Source organism: Choloepus didactylus, chromosome X (genome assembly GCF_015220235.1).
Source record: "Choloepus didactylus isolate mChoDid1 chromosome X, mChoDid1.pri, whole genome shotgun sequence".
Classification (NCBI taxonomy): domain Eukaryota; kingdom Metazoa; phylum Chordata; class Mammalia; order Pilosa; family Megalonychidae; genus Choloepus; species Choloepus didactylus.
The window spans coordinates 19,798,003-19,818,553 of NC_051334.1; the positions used below are offsets into that span (position 1 = coordinate 19,798,003).

The window sequence follows — 20,551 nt, forward strand, 5'->3', positions numbered from 1 at the left end:
CTGAATCCATTAATGTTAAGAAATCCTTTCTCTCTGTGACCATAGAAGTCTGGAAATCTCAGACATATTTGCAAGAGGAGAACTAGTAAGTCGAAAGCAAATCAGCTTAATACCTCTCCTACAAGAAATAAAGATCATTCCTTGGCTTAAAACAATGTCTGTACTCATTTGGAATTCAGACCAATTACCCTGACAACTTGTATTTTCAAAATCCTGCAAGAATAAGGACAAAGAGGCCTCTCCAAGTGGCTTTGCATTATTAGAATTTGTTCAGGAGAGAAGAATCATTAAAGTCTTGTCTGAGAAAATGAAGTAACAAAAAATTGTTCTGGATACTCTGGTACGTTTTCAATATTTTATTGAATTGCCATTGTCCCCGTAACCATAGATCCAAGGCTACTGAATCAATTTCACTGCCGAATAACACTGCAAGATCTGCTGTGAGCTAATTTAAAAATAGCATACCTTTGAATCTTCAAAATCAAGTTCTTCTGAGACTGGAACTGGGGTTAAATTTAGGTCGACATGTATTTCATAAAAGCAAAAACTTTTAAAGCTTGCATTAAAAATTCATGTGTCTAACTGAACAGCTTTGGTTGTGTAATGATAATAAATATTAGAAAAAGTTAATTTCCCTTCTCTGGGCTTTCTCACAAGGAAGGTCTGCAGCTTCGCCCCAAGCATATTGGGCTATTTAATCTCAGTTTGGCAACACAAGCAGGACTGAGGAAAATGATAGGAAAACATCAGTTGGTTCCATTAAGTCACAAATAATAACCAGTGTGCATAGCCATGCTTCAGGTCCGTTCCCTTTCATGTCACTCCATCAACTCATTCTAAAGTCCTAGAATCCACTGTGTTTCCTTCTTACTCCTTTGTTCTTTTATGTAACTGTGCTGAAAACATTAGATACTGTTCTTTTATTTTAACTTCAAATGGCTCCTCTCTTTCCCTAGGCTATAAAGAAGTCATTTTGGCAGAACTACCTCGCGAACGCACTCCTAAGCCCACAAATAAGCGTGACACAAATAACATTGCCGGGATGAGCTGGACTGTGTCACAGAACGTTCTGTCCTGGATTATGTCTAGATTAGAAGACACAGCAGGGCCCCATCGCTGTGCTTGCCTCCGCCATCTACATGATCAGAAGATTTCACCCTTAACACCAACAGGGAGTATGCAATCAATCTGTAATGTTATGGTGGGAGGAAGGAGTTGTTAACAGCACTAACTTTGAAGTCAGAAACTCCCTCCCCCTTTTAGCTGCATGACAGATAGGGAAAATCACAGTCTCTCTAACTTATCTCAAGAATGGGGGCAATAACTGGGTATCATGAGGTTTAAAAGAAACAATGGATATAAAGTTCTTCACATAGTACCTGGCACATGAGAAGTATTTAATAAATGTTTCTAGTGTCCAGCACATAACAGATACTCAATAAAAGTTGACTGAATAAATTAATGAGTGGGTGAATGAATGAACGAACGGACAATCAACCAGATAAATATCTGTTTATGTTCCCAGTATAGATTCTTCTCCTCTGGACTTAAACTTCCGTTTAAGAAATGGAATAGGCTGTGCACCGTGGGTTCAGTAATTTTGGATAAAGGGTCAATTTGCTCTCAGGGGCTCACAGGAAAAACCATGATGACTTAGGTCAAATTCCACACTCCTCCTGCTGGCAGATTTCCACACCAGTCCCCAGGAGCAAGGTCTGTAGATGGAGGGCAGGGCTGAGTCCTTATCAAGGGATCATTATTGAGTGGATACAATAAAAAACAAAAGAAGGCTGCAGACCTTGCTTGCAGTGCCTTATTGGGTGGGGCATACAGTTTTGAGTCTACCCCTGACCCAGCCACACTCAGAGTCAGGAGTGGTTCTTCCTGATCTGCCTTGCACATGCCTGGGTTATTGTTTCAAGGCCTAAACTTTTGGATCTCTTCCCCCTTTATGCTTACAAACCTCCTCAGCTCTTTGCTACTCTGATTCTCCAGCTCAGGTATAGCTCATCACTCTTTGTGACTTCTAGGTGGGAAACTGAAGTATGGAATGGTAGAGAGCTCCCTGGGCCCCAAGATAACAGGCTCCTCAAGGCCCCTTCCCAAGCATCTTTCCTTTCCCAACCACATCCTTCCCCAACTGAGAAGGGAGATCAGAAAGAGGATAGTAGACAAACATCTTCAATGGACCACTGGCTGGTATGGAATAAGGCACAAAGCTTGTACCATTTACCACTGGTACTTAATAAATGCTTCTGGAATTCCTGACTCCTGTGGAAGTCTTCCTCAAATCATTTTATAGTGGTCTTGTGAGATAATGGAAACATATTTTCACTCACCTTTTTTCTTTCAGCTACTGTTCAGCTTTGGGGACATATTTCAGTTCACTTTTAATATTCTGGATCTCTGATAGGTTGACCGCAGGTCCTGGAAGTTTCTTCGCTCCTGGAATTGGCTTCTTCTCCTCATCCGAGGTGGGAGGAACACCCTAAAGAGAAAGGAGAAGGCAGTTAACTCACTGAAGAGGACATTTGGTCTCTCTGGGTCATGGACAGGGACCAGAAAAAAATTAAAGGATAATGTCAGAGTGTGATTCTAGCAGAATGACTTTCTCTTGTGCCATTGAGACAGCTTCAGAGTTTCAGTAAGATCTCTCGAAGCTTACAGAGGAATGTGGAATAAAGTTGGGAGAAAACAAGTGACTTCCACATGACATAGAGACCACTAGACTACAGTTCAATATCTAATAACATAAAGATTATCACTTGTTAGAAGGATTTGTGTTTCCAAGAGAAGAATCACACAGGATCAAATTTAATTTGTTATTATATGATCATAATATGCCTCAACAGCAGAGATCTGTAGAATGTTAGTGCAGGGCTGGCTCTAGAAATGATTTTTGGTCCAAGAGTTTTCAAATTTTTGTTTGGGGTGCAGTGGCTGAGAGCCTTTGTTCCAGTGACATCTTCAGAATACATAAAAAAAACTGAAACCAACATAGGCAAAACATCGTTGAATATAGGCAGGACGGGAGGAGCAACAGAGAAGGCCCTGCTCTCCTCTACTGCTTTAGGAAGTATTACAAATTTCCTATCGTTTAGTATTTTTATGTTTTTGTCGCAGCTTTAGGACAGGATCACACCCTATATTATTTGTGGTTCTTCCAATGCCTGGTACGGTGGTTTTTGCACATACATACTTGTTGATTGTTGTTTAACTCCTCAATCCCGAGAGTGACAAATCTATGGCTCTATTTACATATGCCAAACACACATATCTACAGTAACTATAAAACAGTAAGATCAGTTACCGTGTGTGGCTCAGAGAACTCCAACTCATTACTACAGGAGCAAGCTGTGTGTAACCCATTCCTCATATTTCCACTGCCCTGGAAGGCAGGTGTTGGAGGGACATTTGATCACTGTGGCAGCCATGAGAATGTGCCTCTCAGATCGGTTTACTGTAGGGAGAGTGAATGAATGACGGCCCCAGCTGCTTCGCCCTGAAATCCATCCATCACTGTGCTGAGGTCACACTTCCCACGGGCTGCTCCCAGCCAATGACTGCGCGCAGCGGGGATAGAAGGCAGGCCCAGGCCTGGGAGACATGGACTCCCCTGAAGAGTGGCTTTGGCTAGCAGGCTCCCTGACAGCCTTGCCGGTTTCCTCAGAACAGCTCTGCAGTGTGAGAGGCTTCCACTCAGCCCTCCTTTCCTTCCCTTTCTCCTCCTGCAGAGTCTCACGACTCTCGCTCCTAACCTCTTGGGGCTCCCTCCCATTCTCCCTCGTAGGTGTTTTCTCCAATAAATATTTTGCACGTCTAATGCCATCTTTGGGTCTGCTTCTTAGAGCCCCCAAACTAACAACTGTCAATGGAAGAAGAGACTGGCATCTGGAATAAGCAAATTCGTAGACAGAAATTAGGACAGAGTTTACCAGGGGCTGGGAGGAGGGGAACTGGGGAGTTACTGCTTAATGGGTACGGAGTTTCTGTTTGGGGTGATGAAAAAGTTTTGGAAACGGTTGGTGGTGATGGCTGTACAACATTGTGAATGTAATTAATGACGCTGAATGGTCCACTTAAAAATGATTAAAATGGCAAGTTTTACCACAATAAAATTTTACAAGAGAGAGAGGCTGGCAGAGCTCCATCTGCTTGGCCAACAACTGGGTGGACCAAAACAGTTCCAGGGAAAAGTAATAAATTGCATTTTTTGTCTCCGTTTCCAGCCCTGTACCCCAACCCAGTTTAACCAGGGAGCCCTGCAATTTGGGTATTAAAGCTAAAGCCGTGTTTCAGTTGCCATCTGGCTCCTAGTTCTCAAATTGATTAGAACCTAAAGGGAAAGGGAAGAAAGTATTCAAGCTTGCCCAAACTCCAACAAATTACTTGGAAGGCACATCCTTTATAGAAATGTTAAATTGCTTATTTGAGGGGATGAGTAGAAATAGCAAAAATCGAGGTACTGTTTTCTGTTAAGGGCTAATGATTTTCCCTATAGTCATTTTCTTTGGAACTGGTACAGTGCTGATGGAATAGCTAACGTGTCACCCATACAAAATGATAAAGTAACTCAATGTAGATTGTTCCTGTTGCAAATATCTGGAAAATAGTCTTTCCTCAGAGCAATGTACAAAGCCATAGGATTGGCTTCCTTTCATCATACACACATATTCATTCATTTATAAATGCAGATTTAGAAGCAATAATCAAAACTGTTAAGCATCCACTTAGAGAATTACATATTCCAAAATGTTCTTTGCAAGGCTTTTGGAAAGAAATTTTTAACAAGACTATAAAGCATTTTGGTTTTTTAAAATATGTGTAACGGTGAGATGATAAATGATTCCTCGGTTACAAATGTTCCCATGGTGGTTAGGTGGGTAGATCTTAATAATGAAGTATGAAGGAGAAAAATGTTTCCAATTCCTTCTGTTAAATTCCCAGGTAAGTCACATTTACTGTCTTTGTAAACAGTAAATCAAAATCTGATATATCGGCAAATTTAACACATAAAGCTAATGTGTGTAATTATATGTATATGTGTGAAGATTTATTAGGCGACCATACACAGGTTAACAATAATAATATTTAATACTAGGTAGTTTCCTTTCAAGTTATTAAAACCTCAGTGCACTGTGTTTTTTATTTATCAAGCATTTGGTTTGGTAAGGCTGCACATCATGGAAAATTGTAAGTGGATATATTTAATAATTAGACATTATGATAGTGACTAGGGGAAGGAGTAGTGGTGGTGCATTTTCATAACTGAATCTCTTCTCATCGTTTAAAAACATAAAGGGAATTACATTCCATTTCCTCTATGAACTTCTCATAAGAATTATAAGGCAGGAACAAGCAAGGTTCCAGATGGCCGCATGTGGCTAATAAACACATAAACACATTCTTTTTTTTTTTCTTTCTGTCTTTCTTTCTTAAGTAGATATTTGAATTGAGAAGGGGACATGGAAGAAATTCTTTGGTTTAGGTAAAGAGAGGTTGAGAGAAGCCATATAACCTACAGCATCATTCCCCGTTTCAAGAATGGCTACTATGAAGGGAAGTGTTTCCTTTGGGGTGACAGAATATTTGTAAAATTTGGCAAAATGGTGGGCCAGAGATACAGCAGTGAACATGGTCAAAATGGCTTTGACAGATGACCAAAGACTCGTCCTGGCTTCCTGCTACTTTGCAGCCCCTTCATGTCTGAGTTTCATGATAGAAAGACCTCTGAATTTAGATGGTGTCCCAGAGGGAGAGCTCAGGATCATGAGTTAATTCGACAACAAAGTTAGCAGCATTGGAACTTGAGAATCTGTCACCATAAAAGTAAGGCAAGGCCAGGTCTTTTTAGCTGGTATGCTCAAAATTTTTATTCATCAAAGGTGACTTAGTGGCTGAAATTCCACAACTTGGTGATGTCATCACTCAAAAACTCCAGCTCTTCCTTACAAAAATTATCTTTCTATTGATGGGAGACTGGAACCACTAACTTAGGACCATGTCAGGAATAGTCACTGGAGGAAAAGTTAGATTCGGGGTAATCAAAGTTTTATTAGAAAACTCCAAAATGGTTATAGGTATTCTTTTGGGGGCAAATACCAAAAATGTCACTGCAAAAGTTAAAAAGCCTTTTTAAAAGGATGGAATACAGTTTGCTGTGCCTTCTGGCTTTATTTAATTCTATTTCCCTTGTCTTGTGCTAATGAAAGGCTTCAAAGCCTTATTTATTTCTTTATTTTTTTCGGTATCAGGACTTCCTGGTTTCATGAGAAAAGTCACAATTGGAGAAGAAATATCAACCTCAGGGAAGGGAACTTATCTCTATTTACTGCATTCATTATTAATTTTAGTAATTTTGACCTCCATTTTAGCAAACCAGTATTTGAATTTGGAAGAGAAGTACAGAAATGGATGCTTCATAGACTTCCTTGCAAAGTCCTCTCTTCAAAGGAAATATCCAGAAATTGAATTGTTGGATTTTTTTAAAATCCACAAATAATCTAACGTGCTTACTACCTGCTCTCCCACTCGGGCTCATCACTCATCAGAAGCTACACTAAATACATCCTGCTCAGACAGATACAAATCTCCACAGGGAAAACTGAGCCAATCTCGTGACTATTGCTGGACTGGAAGCATCTGAGAAACACACTGCCCCACTCCTCACCCCCACAGACACACGCTATCAGTCAACAAAGGAGATGTTAATCTCGGTATCTTCAAGGAACTGTGCCAGGCACTGAAATTTGGCTGGGGAAGTGGAGGGAGGGGCAGTATGTTTCATAGCCCATTGAACAAGGCAAACAAAGAAATGCATGTACTAAATCCTGAGTCTCTGACACAGAGCCAGCCCTCACCAAGCCTCTACTCCCCTCTAGTGAGGATTTGAGAGAGGAAAGACAGTGCTGAGCTCTGCTGCCAAATTTGTCCTCACCTCCTCCGTTTCAGGAGTAAATTCTTTTCTTCTGGGGGGCTGCCCAGCTCCTGGCCGAAAGGCTCCCATTGGGATATTGATGTTTGCCTAAAAGACAAAAAATGGGCAAGATTTAGCTGAAGAAAAGTAAGAGCTTGCAATGACATTCTGAGATCGTAATCATTTTGTGAACAGAAATGCTTCTTAAAAGTACATCGTCAAAGCTTTTTACAGAAAAATTGCTGTAATGACAGGACAAACATATGCAAAGGAAAATGTCACTTCCATTTGTTACAGAGTCCTGGTACCCATCATTAGGTGTGTACGGTGGTTTTACAGTTCCCTATTGGATGGAAGAATCTGAAGATGGTTTTTCTGGCTATTGCCCTCCTGTGGGGCTTTTTACTTTCCTCTCCCTGGGAAGTGGAAGACATAATGAGGAGATAAGAGCATCCGCAGAAGGCACCCCCCACTGCAGCCCTCCTTCATGTTCCTTCAGATTTACCACTGAGGGTGGGGATGGGGGTGGGAGACTAGGCATTCACACCTCCTAAGCCTCCTTTTCCTTTCCACAATGTCCATAGCTGTTCCAGCATCTTCTTAGGGCTCTGTAATTGGTGCTCTTCTACTTTCTCTCCGACACACAGCTGCGTGGGTCAGTGAGTAAGGAAGAGTGATGGGAAGTGAAGTTCCCTTTTGTGTCACATTTCATAGTTTCTTGTCATTTAGCAAGATAAACTAATCTCCATCTGTGGTAAACATAAAATAGCTTCTAGTAAACAGAAAATACTCTAAACTTTAAATTATGTAAAATGACACAGTAATTTGAACTTGATGAAGAGCATATGTAAACTTGAATTTTGTCCATATTTGTTCTGAAATCAAAAGGCAAAACTAATGTGAAGAGGTTTTTTAAAAGTAAGTAACAATTATTGTCCACCTAAAACAGAGAACTGCCTTATATGCAATTGAATATGTGGGCTTGAAAAGTTGAAATTTCCCTTTGATATTATGCATGAAAATGATGTCTGACCTTATGACACAGATTGGGTGGTTTTGGTCCACACCAAACAACGAAATGATCAGGAAGTCTGGTAAGGCTCATTTGGAACTGTCTGGTACGAGCTCTGTTGCTAGGAGAATGTTTAACCCACGACACAAGAAGTACCCAGTGTCTACATTCATGCACCTTCATGCAACATGGCAGATCTGTATCGTGCTCCACTGAGATCATGAAGTGATTAATGCTGATTCCCACAGAAAGAAAACGGGACTAAAGTTTTTGAGGCAAATAACAAGAAAGTTACATCACCATGGAGCCATTCTGGAGCCAAGAAGCCGAGAAGTATTTTTGATCAGTATGTACCATATATGCTAGAATATAAGTGTAGCACAATTTTAGAGGAAGGCATTTTGGAAAACCTAAGGCCGAGCCTTTTATGCTATTCCTCTGCTGAATGGAAATATCAGGTGGCCTAGAGGGGGAGGAGGTGAGGGCGTAAGACAAGGGGAAAAACATGTCTTATATGGTGGCAAATATGGCACCCTATTCCATGAATTCCAAGATGTACCTCTTTTAATATCTATGAAATCAGAATATGTCTTACAACTAGCGGTATCTTAAATTTTAATTGGCACATTTGTGTTCTCAATAGGACATAAAATAATGGTATTTAACAACTGACAGTGTCTTAGATTTGATGACATATCATTCGGGTCCTCAATTAAGAAGATTAAAATAGTATAAGATGATCTATATTGGACTAATGGAAAATTTCTACCATGACAGTTGGGATGCAAGGGGGAAAAGGTCTATATAGGGACATCTGGGGGAAGGTTAAGTGGTTAAAAGTGTAGTTGGATCACCAGTATCCCAACCCAATCTGTGAATATACTAAAAAAAAAAAAAAAAAAAAAAAAAAAGGCATCTACGGGGGCATTTTCCTAATAGTGAATTTATGTTAACATTGTTTCTAAAAGACTTGATTACTAAACTACCCCATTTAATCAAGTCTGTATGCTCAATTGTGGGTTGTAGTTTTCAATAAGGGAACATGTAAAGGTCATCAGTAAAGCACATGCATTGGAATAACCACCTTTTCCTATTTGGAGATTAATCTCAGCAATGCATATAGCTTCTCCATGGGACATGGTACACGGTAGCAAAAAGAGCCCAGTGCTAGGAGTTGCTAGGGATTCTCAGTACTGTACTTAAAAAGGTGACAAGCACTCTAGGTCTCATTTTCTCATTTGTAAAATGAGTGTTAGACTACATCAGTGGTTTTTAAACTTCTTAGCCATGGAACCCTTCCTTCAAGCAAAGTATTATAAGAACACCTAACATGCAAAATAGTCACAGGTGGAGTTGCTCTGGTTAAGGTGGTAGGGAGCCCAGAACCCCATCCGCTTCCCTCAAGCCCTGAACCAAGAGCAGTTCCTTGGAATTTGGGAGCCCAATCTGATAACCACTGAAAGAGATGATACGTAAGTGGAAGAGTGGTTTGCTGTGCCTATTTTAAGATGCCTGTAATTTATTTTAAACTACTTTAGCATCTATAAGTGCAGGTTGTTTTAAAATGTCAACTCCAGGGAACTCAGTTACTCTAAATAAAAGTTCATCCTCCTGGGGTAGCCAGGTGGTAAAATATCACCAAGACCATATTCCCAAGATTGCTACTCCAAGTGCTTCTGTTGTGCACATCTCCACCAGCACTTGAGGCTTTGATGATTGAGGAAATGTCAAAAAATGGGTGAAAGAGCATAATGAGCATTAGAAATGGTTTTTACTGATGAGATTAAAGGATGTTAAGCTATGTAGATTGGTTAAAATGTTTGCAAAACAATCACTACCCTGCTGACCAGAGTATAAGAATCTGGGGTCTATAACTTGCACCTTCAGGTTGGATCCTTTAATGGTCCTGTCTCCAGCCACTGATAATGAGGATTTCCAGCAAGCTGTTGCTAACTAAAGGTAACAGAATCCTGTCCCACCTGCCTCACGCAAAACTTTTATGTAAGGTAGTAGGCACTTGTAGCACTTACAAGGACGAAAGCTGAGGTTTCATCAAGTTCACAGAACAGACTGTACGTACTGCCTTATGCTTGCTTGCTAATGAATGCATTTAACAAATGTTTTGAGTGGCAGAATTTGGTGAGACTAGCTTTCATCTTAACCTGACAGTGATATTGTGGGACAGTGGCTAACCCCTTCACAACAAACTTCGGAGGATAGTATAACATCTTCAATTTACTGATGAAGGAACTGAGCCTCAAAGAAGTTAGATATTTCTCACAAATACTATGAGGGAAAGCCAGGATTCCAAATCGATGCTGCCTGACATTGGGGCCAGATCTTTTCACTCTTACCAAACCAGTCTCCAAAGAGCTCTTTTCACTTGATCAAAATTAGCTCTAACCAGCTCTAAAATTCTCCAAAGCAGCCCCCTTAAATTGCAGACTTACACTCTGAGAGCCGCCTTCAAAAAGGAGCACGCACAGATGTGGCCCTTTCTCTCTCTCTCTAGTTAAGCCACCTCAGCTGGTGAACTCACTGCCTTCCCCTCTACGTGGGACCTGACTCCCAGGGGTGGAAATTTCCTTGGCAATGCAGGATATGACTCCCGGGGATTAACCTGGACCTGGCATCGTGGAATTGAGAACATCTTCTTGACCAAAAGGGGGATGCAAAATGAAACCAAATAAACTTTCACTGGCTGAGAGATTTCAAATGGAGTCAAGAGGTCACTCTGGTGGACATTCTTATGTACTATATAGATAACACTTTTTAGGTTTTAATGTATTGGAATAGCTAAAAGTAAATACCTGAAACTATCAAACTCCAACCCAGTAGCCTTGACTCTTGAAGACGATTGTACAACAACGTAGCTTATAAGGGGTGACAGTGTGATTGTGAAAACCTTGTGGATCACACTTGTGGATCACACTCCCTTTATCCAGTGGATGACTAGAAAAATGGGGACAAAAACTAAATGAAAAATAGGGTGGGATGGGGGGGATGATTTGGGTGTTCTTTTTTTTACTTTTATTTTTGGGTGTTCTTTTTTTTACTTTTATTTTTCATTCTTATTCTGATTCTTTATAGATTGGGGTGATGAGTGCATAACTGTATGATGGTACTATGAACAGTTGATTGTACACCATGGGTGATTGTGTGGTATGTGAATACATTTCAATAAAACTGAATTTAGGATTGGGGGGAGGCGGGGCAAGATGGCAGACTGGTGAGCTGTATGTTTTAGTTACTCCTCCAGGAAAGTAGGTAAAAAGCCAGGAACTGCGTGGACTGGACACCACAGAGCAATCTGTCTTTGGGCATACTTCATACAACACTCATGAAAACGTGGAACTGCTGAGATCACCGAAATCTGTAAGTTTTTGCGGCCAGGGGACCCGCGCCCCTCCCTGCCAGGCTCAGTCCCGGGGGAGGAGGGGCTGTCAGCTCCAGGAAGGAGAAGGGAGAATTGCAGTGGCTGCTCTCATCGGAAACTCATTCTACTGATTCAAACTCCAACCATAGATAGACTGAGGCCAGACACCAGAGACTCTGAGAGCAGCCAGCCCAGCAGAGAGGAGACGGGCATAGAAGGAAAACAACACGAGAAGCTCCAAAGTAAAAGCAGAGGATTTTTGGAGTTCTGGTGAACACAGAAAGGGGAAGGGCGGAGATCAGGCCTTGAGGCGCATATGCAAATCCCGAAGCAAGGCTGATCTCTCTGCCCAGGGCACCTTTCCTTAATGGCCCTGGTTGCTTTGTCTATTAGCATTTCAATAACCCATTATATCTCTGAGGAGGGCCGTTTTTTTTTTTTTTTTTTTTTTTTTTTTTTTTTAAATCCTTTTTGCTTTTTCTAAAACAATTACTCTAAGAAGCTCAATACAGAAAGCTTCAAAGAATTGAAATTTGGGCACGTCAAGTCAAGAGCAGAAATAAGAGAGCTCTGAGACAAAAGGCAATAATCCAGTGGCTGAGAAAATTCACTAAACAACACAACTTCCCAAGAAAAGGGGGGTGTCCGCTCACAGCCACCATCCTGGTGGACAGGAAACACTCCTGCCCATCGCCAGCCCCATAGCCCAGAGCTGCCCCAGACAACCCAGTGTGACGGAAGTGCTTCAAATAACAGGCACACACCACAAAACTGGGCGTGGACATTAGCCTTCCCTGCAACCTCAGCTGAATGTCCCAGAGCTGGGAAGGGGGAGCAGTGTGAATTAACAGAGCCCCATTCAGCCATCATTTGAGCAGACTGGGAGCCTCCCAACACAGCCCAGCAGCCCAGAACTGCCCTGGGGGGACGGCACTCACCTGTGACATAGCACAGTCATCCCTCAACAGAGGACCCGGGGTGCACAGCCTGGAAGAGGGGCCCACTTGCAAGTCTCAGGAGCCATACGCCAATACCAAAGACTTGTAGGTCAGTGGCAGAGACAAACTGTGGCAGGACTGAACTGAAGGATTAGACTATTGCAGTAGCTTTAAAACTCTAGGATCATCAGGGAGATTTGATTGTTAGGGCCACCCCCCCCTCCCGACTGCCCAGAAACACGCCCCACATACAGGGCAGGCAACACCAACTACACACGCAAGCTTGGGACACCAATTGGGCCCCACAAGACTCACTCCCCCACTCACCAAAAAGGCTAAGCAGGGGAGATCTGGCTTGTGGAGAACAGGTGGCTCGTGGACGCCACCTGCTGGTTAGTTAGAGAAAGTGTACTCCACGAAGCTGTAGATCTGATAAATTAGAGATAAGGACTTCAACTGGTCTACAAACCCTAAAAGAACCCTATCAAGGACAGCAAATGCCACGAGGCCAAAAACAACAGAAAATTATAAAGCATATGAAAAAACCAGACGATATGGATAACCCAAGCCCAAGCACCCAAATCAAAAGACCAGAAGAGACACACCTAGAGCAGCTACTCAAAGAACTAAAGATGAACAATGAGACCCTAGTACGGGATATAAAGGAAATCAAGAAGACCCTAGAAGAGCATAAAGAAGACATTGCAAGACTAAATAAAAAAATGGATGATCTTATGGAAATTAAAGAAACTGTTGACCAAATTAAAAAGATTCTGGACACTCATAGTACAAGACTAGAGGAAGTTGAACAACGAATCAGTGACCTGGAAGATGACAGAATGGAAAATGAAAGCATAAAAGAAAGAATGGGGAAAAAAATTGAAAAACTCGAAATGGACCTCAGAGATATGATAGATAATATGAAGCGTCCGAATATAAGACTCATTGGTGTCCCAGAAGGGGAAGAAAAGGGTAAAGGTCTAGGAAGAGTATTCAAAGAAATTGTTGGGGAAAACTTCCCAAATCTTCTAAACAACATAAATACACAAATCATAAATGCTCAGCGAACTCCAAATAGAATAAATCCAAAAAAACCCACTCCGAGACATATACTGATCACACTGTCAAACATAGAAGAGAAGGAGCAAGTTCTGAAAGCAGCAAGAGAAAAGCAATTCACCACATACAAAGGAAACAGCATAAGACTAAGTAGTGACTACTCAGCAGCCACCATGGAGGCGAGAAGGCAATGGCACGATATATTTAAAATTCTGAGAGAGAGGAATTTCCAGCCAAGAATACTTTATCCAGCAAAGCTCTCCTTCAAATTTGAGGGAGAGCTTAAATTTTTCACAGACAAAGAAATGCTGAGAGAATTTGCTAACAAGAGACCTGCCCTACTGGAGATACTAAAGGGAGCCCTACAGACAGAGAAACAAAGACAGGACAGAGAGACTTGGAGAAAGGTTCAGTACTAAAGAGATTCGGTATGGGTACAATAAAGGATATTAATAGAGAGAGGGAAAAATATGGCAAACATAATCCAAAGGATAAGATGGCCGATTCAAGAAATGCCTTCACGGTTTTAACGTTGAATGTAAATGGATTAAACTCCCCAATTAAAAGATATAGATTCGCAGAATGGATCAAAAAAAATGAACCATCAATATGTTGCATACAAGAGACTCATCTTAGACACAGGGACACAAAGAAATTGAAAGTGAAAGGATGGAAAAAAAATATTTCATGCAAGCTACAGCCAAAAGAAAGCAGGTGTAGCAATATTAATCTCAGATAAAATAGACTTCAAATGCAGGGATGTTTTGAGAGACAAAGAAGGCCACTACATACTAATAAAAGGGGCAATTCAGCAAGAAGAAATAACAATCGTAAATGTCTATGCACCCAATCAAGGTGCCACAAAATACATGAGAGAAACATTGGCAAAACTAAAGGAAGCAATTGATGTTTCCACAATAATTGTGGGAGACTTCAACACATCACTCTCTCCTATAGATAGATCAACCAGACAGAAGACCAATAAGGAAATTGAAAACCTAAACAATCTGATAAATGAATTAGATTTAACAGACATCTACAGGACATTACATCCCAAATCACCAGGATACACATACTTTTCTAGTGCTCACGGAACTTTCTCCAGAATAGATCATATGCTGGGACATAAAACAAGCCTCAATAAATTTAAAAAGATTGAAATCATTCAAAGCACATTCTCTGACCACAATGGAATACAATTAGAAGTCAATAACCATCAGAGACTTAGAAAATTCACAAATACCTGGAGGTTAAACAACACACTCCTAAACAATCAGTGGGTTAAAGAAGAAATAGCAAGAGAAATTGCTAAATATATAGAGACGAATGAAAATGAGAACACAACATACCAAAACCTATGGGATGCAGCAAAAGCAGTGCTAAGGGGGAAATTTATAGCACTAAACGCATATATTAAAAAGGAAGAAAGAGCCAAAATCAAAGAACTAATGGATCAACTGAAGAAGCTAGAAAATGAACAGCAAACCAATCCTAAACCAAGTAGAAGAAAAGAAATAACAAGGATTAAAGCAGAAATAAATGACATAGAGAACAAAAAAACAATAGAAAGGATAAATATCACCAAAAGTTGGTTCTTTGAGAAGATCAACAAGATTGACAAGCCCCTAGCTAGACTGACAAAATCAAAAAGAGAGAAGACCCATATAAACAAAATAATGAATGAAAAAGGTGACATAACTGCAGATCCTGAAGAAATTAAAAAAATTATAAGAGGATATTATGAACAACTGTATGGCAACAAACTGGATAATGTAGAAGAAATGGACAATTTCCTGGAAACATATGAACAACCTAGACTGACCAGAGAAGAAATAGAAGACCTCAACCAACCCATCACAAGCAAAGAGATCCAATCAGTCATCAAAAATCGTCCCACAAATAAATGCCCAGGGCCAGATGGCTTCACAGGGGAATTCTACCAAACTTTCCAGAAAGAACTGACACCAATCTTACTCAAACTCTTTCAAAACATTGAAAAAAATGGAACACTACCTAACTCATTTTATGAAGCTAACATCAATCTAATACCAAAACCAGGCAAAGATGCTACAAAAAAGGAAAACTACCGGCCAATCTCCCTAATGAATATAGATGCAAAAATCCTCAACAAAATACTTGCAAATCGAATCCAAAGACACATTAAAAAAATCATACACCATGACCAAGTGGGGTTCATTCCAGGCATGCAAGGATGGTTCAACATCAGAAAAACAATCAATGTATTACAACACATTAAAAACTCGAAAGGGAAAAATCAATTGATCATCTCAATAGATGCTGAAAAAGCATTTGACAAAATCCAACATCCCTTTTTGATAAAAACACTTCAAAAGGTAGGAATTGAAGGAAACTTCCTCAACATGATAAAGAGCATATATGAAAAACCCACAGCCAGCATAGTACTCAATGGTGAGAGACTGAAAGCCTTCCCTCTAAGATCAGGAACAAGACAAGGATGCCCGCTGTCACCACTGTTATTCAACATTGTGCTGGAAGTGCTAGCCAGGGCAATCCGGCAAGACAAAGAAATAAAAGGCATCCAAATTGGAAAAGAAGAAGTAAAACTGTCATTGTTTGCAGATGATATGATCTTATATCTAGAAAACCCTGAGAAATCAACGATACACCTACTAGAGCTAATAAACAAATTTAGCAAAGTAGCGGGATACAAGATTAATGCACATAAGTCAGTAATGTTTCTATATGCTAGAAATGAACAAACTGAAGAGACACTCAAGAAAAAGATACCATTTTCAATAGCAACTAAAAAAATCAAGTACCTAGGAATCAACTTAACCAAAGATGTAAAAGACCTATACAAAGAAAACTACATAACTCTACTAAAAGAAATAGAAGGGGACCTTAAAAGATGGAAAAATATTCCATGTTCATGGATAGGAAGGCTAAATGTCATTAAGATGTCAATTCTACCCAAACTCATCTACAGATTCAATGCAATCCCAATCAAAATTCCAACAACCTACTTTGCAGACTTGGAAAAGCTAGTTATCAAATTTATTTGGAAAGGGAAGATGCCTCGAATTGCTAAAGACACTCTAAAAAAGAAAAACGAAGTGGGAGGACTTACACTCCCTGACTTTGAAGCATATTATAAAGCCACAGTTGCCAAGACAGCATGGTACTGGCACAAAGATAGACATATAGATCAATGGAATCGAATTGAGAATTCAGAGATAGACCCTCAGATCTATGGCCGACTGATCTTTGATAAGGCCCCCAAAGTCACCGAACTGAGCCATAATGGTCTTTTCAACAAATGGGGCTGGGAGAGTTGGATATCCATATCCAAAAGAATGAAAGAGGACCCCTACCTCACCCCCTACACAAAAATTAACTCAAAATGGACCAAAGATCTCAATATAAAAGAAAGTACCATAAAACTCCTAGAAGATAATGTAGGAAAACATCTTCAAGACCTTGTATTAGGAGGCCACTTCCTAGACTTTACACCCAAAGCACAAGCAACAAAAGAGAAAATAGATAAATGGGAACTCCTCAAGCTTAGAAGTTTCTGCACCTCAAAGGAATTTCTCAAAAAGGTAAAGAGGCAGCCAACTCAATGGGAAAAAATTTTTGGAAACCATGTATCTGACAAAAGACTGATATCTTGCATATACAAAGAAATCCTACAACTCAATGACAATAGTACAGACAGCCCAATTATAAAATGGGCAAAAGATATGAAAAGACAGTTCTCTGAAGAGGAAATACAAATGACCAAGAAACACATGAAAAAATGTTCAGCTTCACTAGCTATTAGAGAGATGCAAATTAAGACCACAATGAGATACCATCTAACACCGGTTAGAATGGCTGCCATTAAACAAACAGGAAACTACAAATGCTGGAGGGGATGTGGAGAAATTGGAACTCTTATTCATTGTTGGTGGGACTGTATAATGGTTCAGCCACTCTGGAAGTCAGTCTGGCAGTTCCTTAGAAAACTAGATATAGAGCTACCATTCGATCCAGCGATTGCACTCCTCGGTATATACCCGGAAGATCGGAAAGCAGTGACACGAACAGATATCTGCACGCCAATGTTCATAGCAGCATTATTCACAATTGCCAAGAGATGGAAACAACCCAAATGTCCTTCAACAGATGAGTGGATAAATAAAATGTGGTATATACACACGATGGAATACTACGCGGCAGTAAGAAGGAACGATCTGGTGAAACATATGACAACATGGATGAACCTTGAAGACATAATGCTGAGCGAAATAAGCCAGGCACAAAAAGAGAAATATTATATGCTACCACTAATGTGAACTTTGAAAAATGTAAAACAAATGGTTTATAATGTAGAATGTAGGGGAACTAGCAGTAGAGAGCAATTAAGGAAGGGGGAACAATAATCCAGGAAGAACAGATAAGCTATTTAACGTTCTGGGGATGCCCAGAAATGACTATGGTCTGTTAATTTCTGATGGTTGTAGTAGGAACAAGTTCACTGAAATGTTGCTATATTATGTAACTTTCTTGGGGTAAAGTAGGAACATGTTGGAAGTTAAGCAGTTATCTTAGGTTAGTTGTCTTTTTCTTACTCCCTTGCTATGGTCTCTTTGAAATGCTCTTTTATTGTATGTTTGTTTTCTTTTTAACTTTTTTTTTCATACAGGTGATTTGAAAAAAGAAGGGAAAGTTAAAAAAAAAAAAAAAAAAAAAAAAAAAAGAAAAGAAAAAAGACAAACAAGGGGAAAAAAAAAAAAAAAAAAAGATGTAGTGCCCCCTTGAGGAGCCTGTGGAGAATGCAGGGGTATTCGCCTACCCCACCTCCATGGTTGCTAACATGACCACAGACATAGGGGACTGGTGGTTTGATGGGTTGAGCCCTCTACCATAAGTTTTACCCTTGGGAAGACGGTTGCTGCAAAGGAGAGGCTAGGCCTCCCTGTATTTGTGCCTAAGAGTCTCCTCCTGAATGCCTCTTTGTTGCTCAGATGTGGCCCTCTCTCTCTGGCTAAGCCAACTTGAAAGGTGAAATCACTGCCCTCCCCCCTACGTGGGATCAGACACCCAGGGAAGTGAATCTCCCTGGCAACGTGGAATATGACTCCCAGGGAGGAATGTAGACCTGGCACCGTGGGACGGAGAACATCTTCTTGACCAAAAGGGGGATGTGAAAGGAAATGAAATAAGCTTCAGTGGCAGAGAGATTCCAAAAGGAGCCGAGAGGTCACTCTGGTGGGCACTCTTATGCACACTTTAGACAACCCTTTTTAGGTTCTAAAGAATTGGGGTAGCTGGTGGTGGATACCTGAAACTATCAAACTACAACCCAGAACCCATGAATCTCGAAGACAGTTGTATAAAAATGTAGCTTATGAGGGGTGACAATGGGATTGGGAAAGCCATAAGGACCAAACACCACTTTGTCTAGTTTATGGATGGATGTGTAGAAAAGTAGGGGAGGGAAACAGACAGACAAAGGTACCCAGTGTTCTTTTTTACTTCAATTGCTCTTTTTCACTCTAATTATTATTCTTGTTATTTTTGTGTGTATGCTAATGAAGGTGTCAGGGATTGATTTAGGTGATGAATGTACAACTATGTAATGGTACTGTAAACAATCGAAAGTACAATTTGTTTTGTATGAAAAAAAAAAAAAAAAAAAAAAAAAAAAAAAAAAACTGAATTTAATTTTTTTTAAAAAAGGAGCACACAAAATGGGTAATTCTAAACTAGATGCCAAAGACAAGGCACACTGAAAAATGAGCCATTAACTCACTGACTTTTTTACATGGGGACATTTTTCTTCTTTAAAGCATCACTCAGAGAAATGAGGAACATAATGCGTTTTTTGACAGCAAATATTGACAGGAACCAAAGCAGCCCAGGAACACAATGAGTATTCAGTCATTAACGTACACCAATAAGGGAGTGTAAGAGGAGTGCTTTGTAAACTGTGACATGCATTACACCAATAATAAGACGATTAAGGAGGTTTCATTAATACCATTGCAGGGCAGTGATATTTGAGTGACAAATTATAGACTAAATTATAAGAAAAAGTTCTTATAACTTGAATTTGATAGAAATATGTAGACCTGTAGCTCTCTATTTTTATTCCATTGACAAAAGAATTGTGTCTCTTTCACTGACTTGCTCAGCATTTGAATGCAAATAAAATACTTTCTCCACGACTCATTTTTTCCATGTGCGAATCTGGTGTGGTATTTGCTACTCAAAATGGATTTGGAATAATGAGCTAACTTTTTACAAAAGAGTAAACAAACAAAAACATCTAACATCAATGACATGGAGTTGATATAAAGTTGGGTTTCCTTCTTTATACAGATTCTGAATAAATGCAAAGGAAACAGGCTATTCTTTTTTCTTTTTGTAACACAATTCCTTGTATTTCTTTTCCTTCCTTGAGTTTATTCATTTTAAATATTTTAAAATATGTCCCTGGTGCATCACTTTCTAAAGCTATACATAATTTGTTACATCCTCAAAATTGGGAATGGAAAAAAATCTACTAGATCATCTTTTGCCAGAACAGGATACATTTCCCTGATAGAGGACCCATCTGATGTGAAATTAATACTACACTTGATCTCACCAGGTGAAGAAAAGTAGAAAGAATTCCCTGTAAGTTAATTCCACTACTCCCTTAATTATTTGTATTGTTCTCCTGCTGAGCTCCAAGCTTTGAGCCCAGAGAGTTCTGGAAGCGATATTCCCTCCACAGCCACTCCTGTGTGGCTTACAATGGAATGACATCTTCTTTTCCCTGGGGACTGGATTTTGATAGCTGACAGCCACTGTGTACTGACAATTCTGATGCAACTTGGCTTTCCATAGCCATTGTTCTCTTACCTCCCTCTCCCTGTTTGTCCCCACACACTCCCTCTCTTTTTCTACACCCACTGTGAGTTTTCTGAACTGGGCTATGGCTTTTGGAGTTTCCTCCTATTGCATATTTATTTCCAATGACCCCCCACTGATTCTATCTTTAGTTTTCAAAGGTCCCCAGCAGCTCCTGCCAGAATCTATAGCCTTCCCCATGCCATTCTCCCATTCCACTAGAAGAGAAAATTCTATCAGGTTGCATTTTGCAATATTTCTTTCTGTTCTTTTCTCTTCTCACAGTCCCAGTCCTTCTCTGAATGTAGCAGGCTATGACACTTTGAGATTTACAGCATCTTCCCAGAAGACTTTCAAAAAGAGGTGTGTTTTCTCAATAGGTGATTAGGAAG

General features: G+C 40.1%; 1 protein-coding gene across 1 annotated transcript in view; it reads right to left on the reverse strand.

Annotated features, from left to right (window-relative positions):
• Positions 1–20,551, reverse strand: part of SMPX (small muscle protein X-linked) — an 83,019-nt gene that overhangs the window by 46,826 nt on the left and 15,642 nt on the right. Inside the window, exons 3-4 of the mRNA XM_037821447.1 lie at positions 6,938–7,024; positions 2,340–2,488 (exon numbers count right to left, since the gene is read on the reverse strand). Of these exons, the coding sequence (XP_037677375.1) occupies positions 2,354–2,488; positions 6,938–7,024 (222 nt within the window). The 3' untranslated portion in view covers positions 2,340–2,353. The remainder of the gene's footprint in view (positions 1–2,339; positions 2,489–6,937; positions 7,025–20,551) is intronic.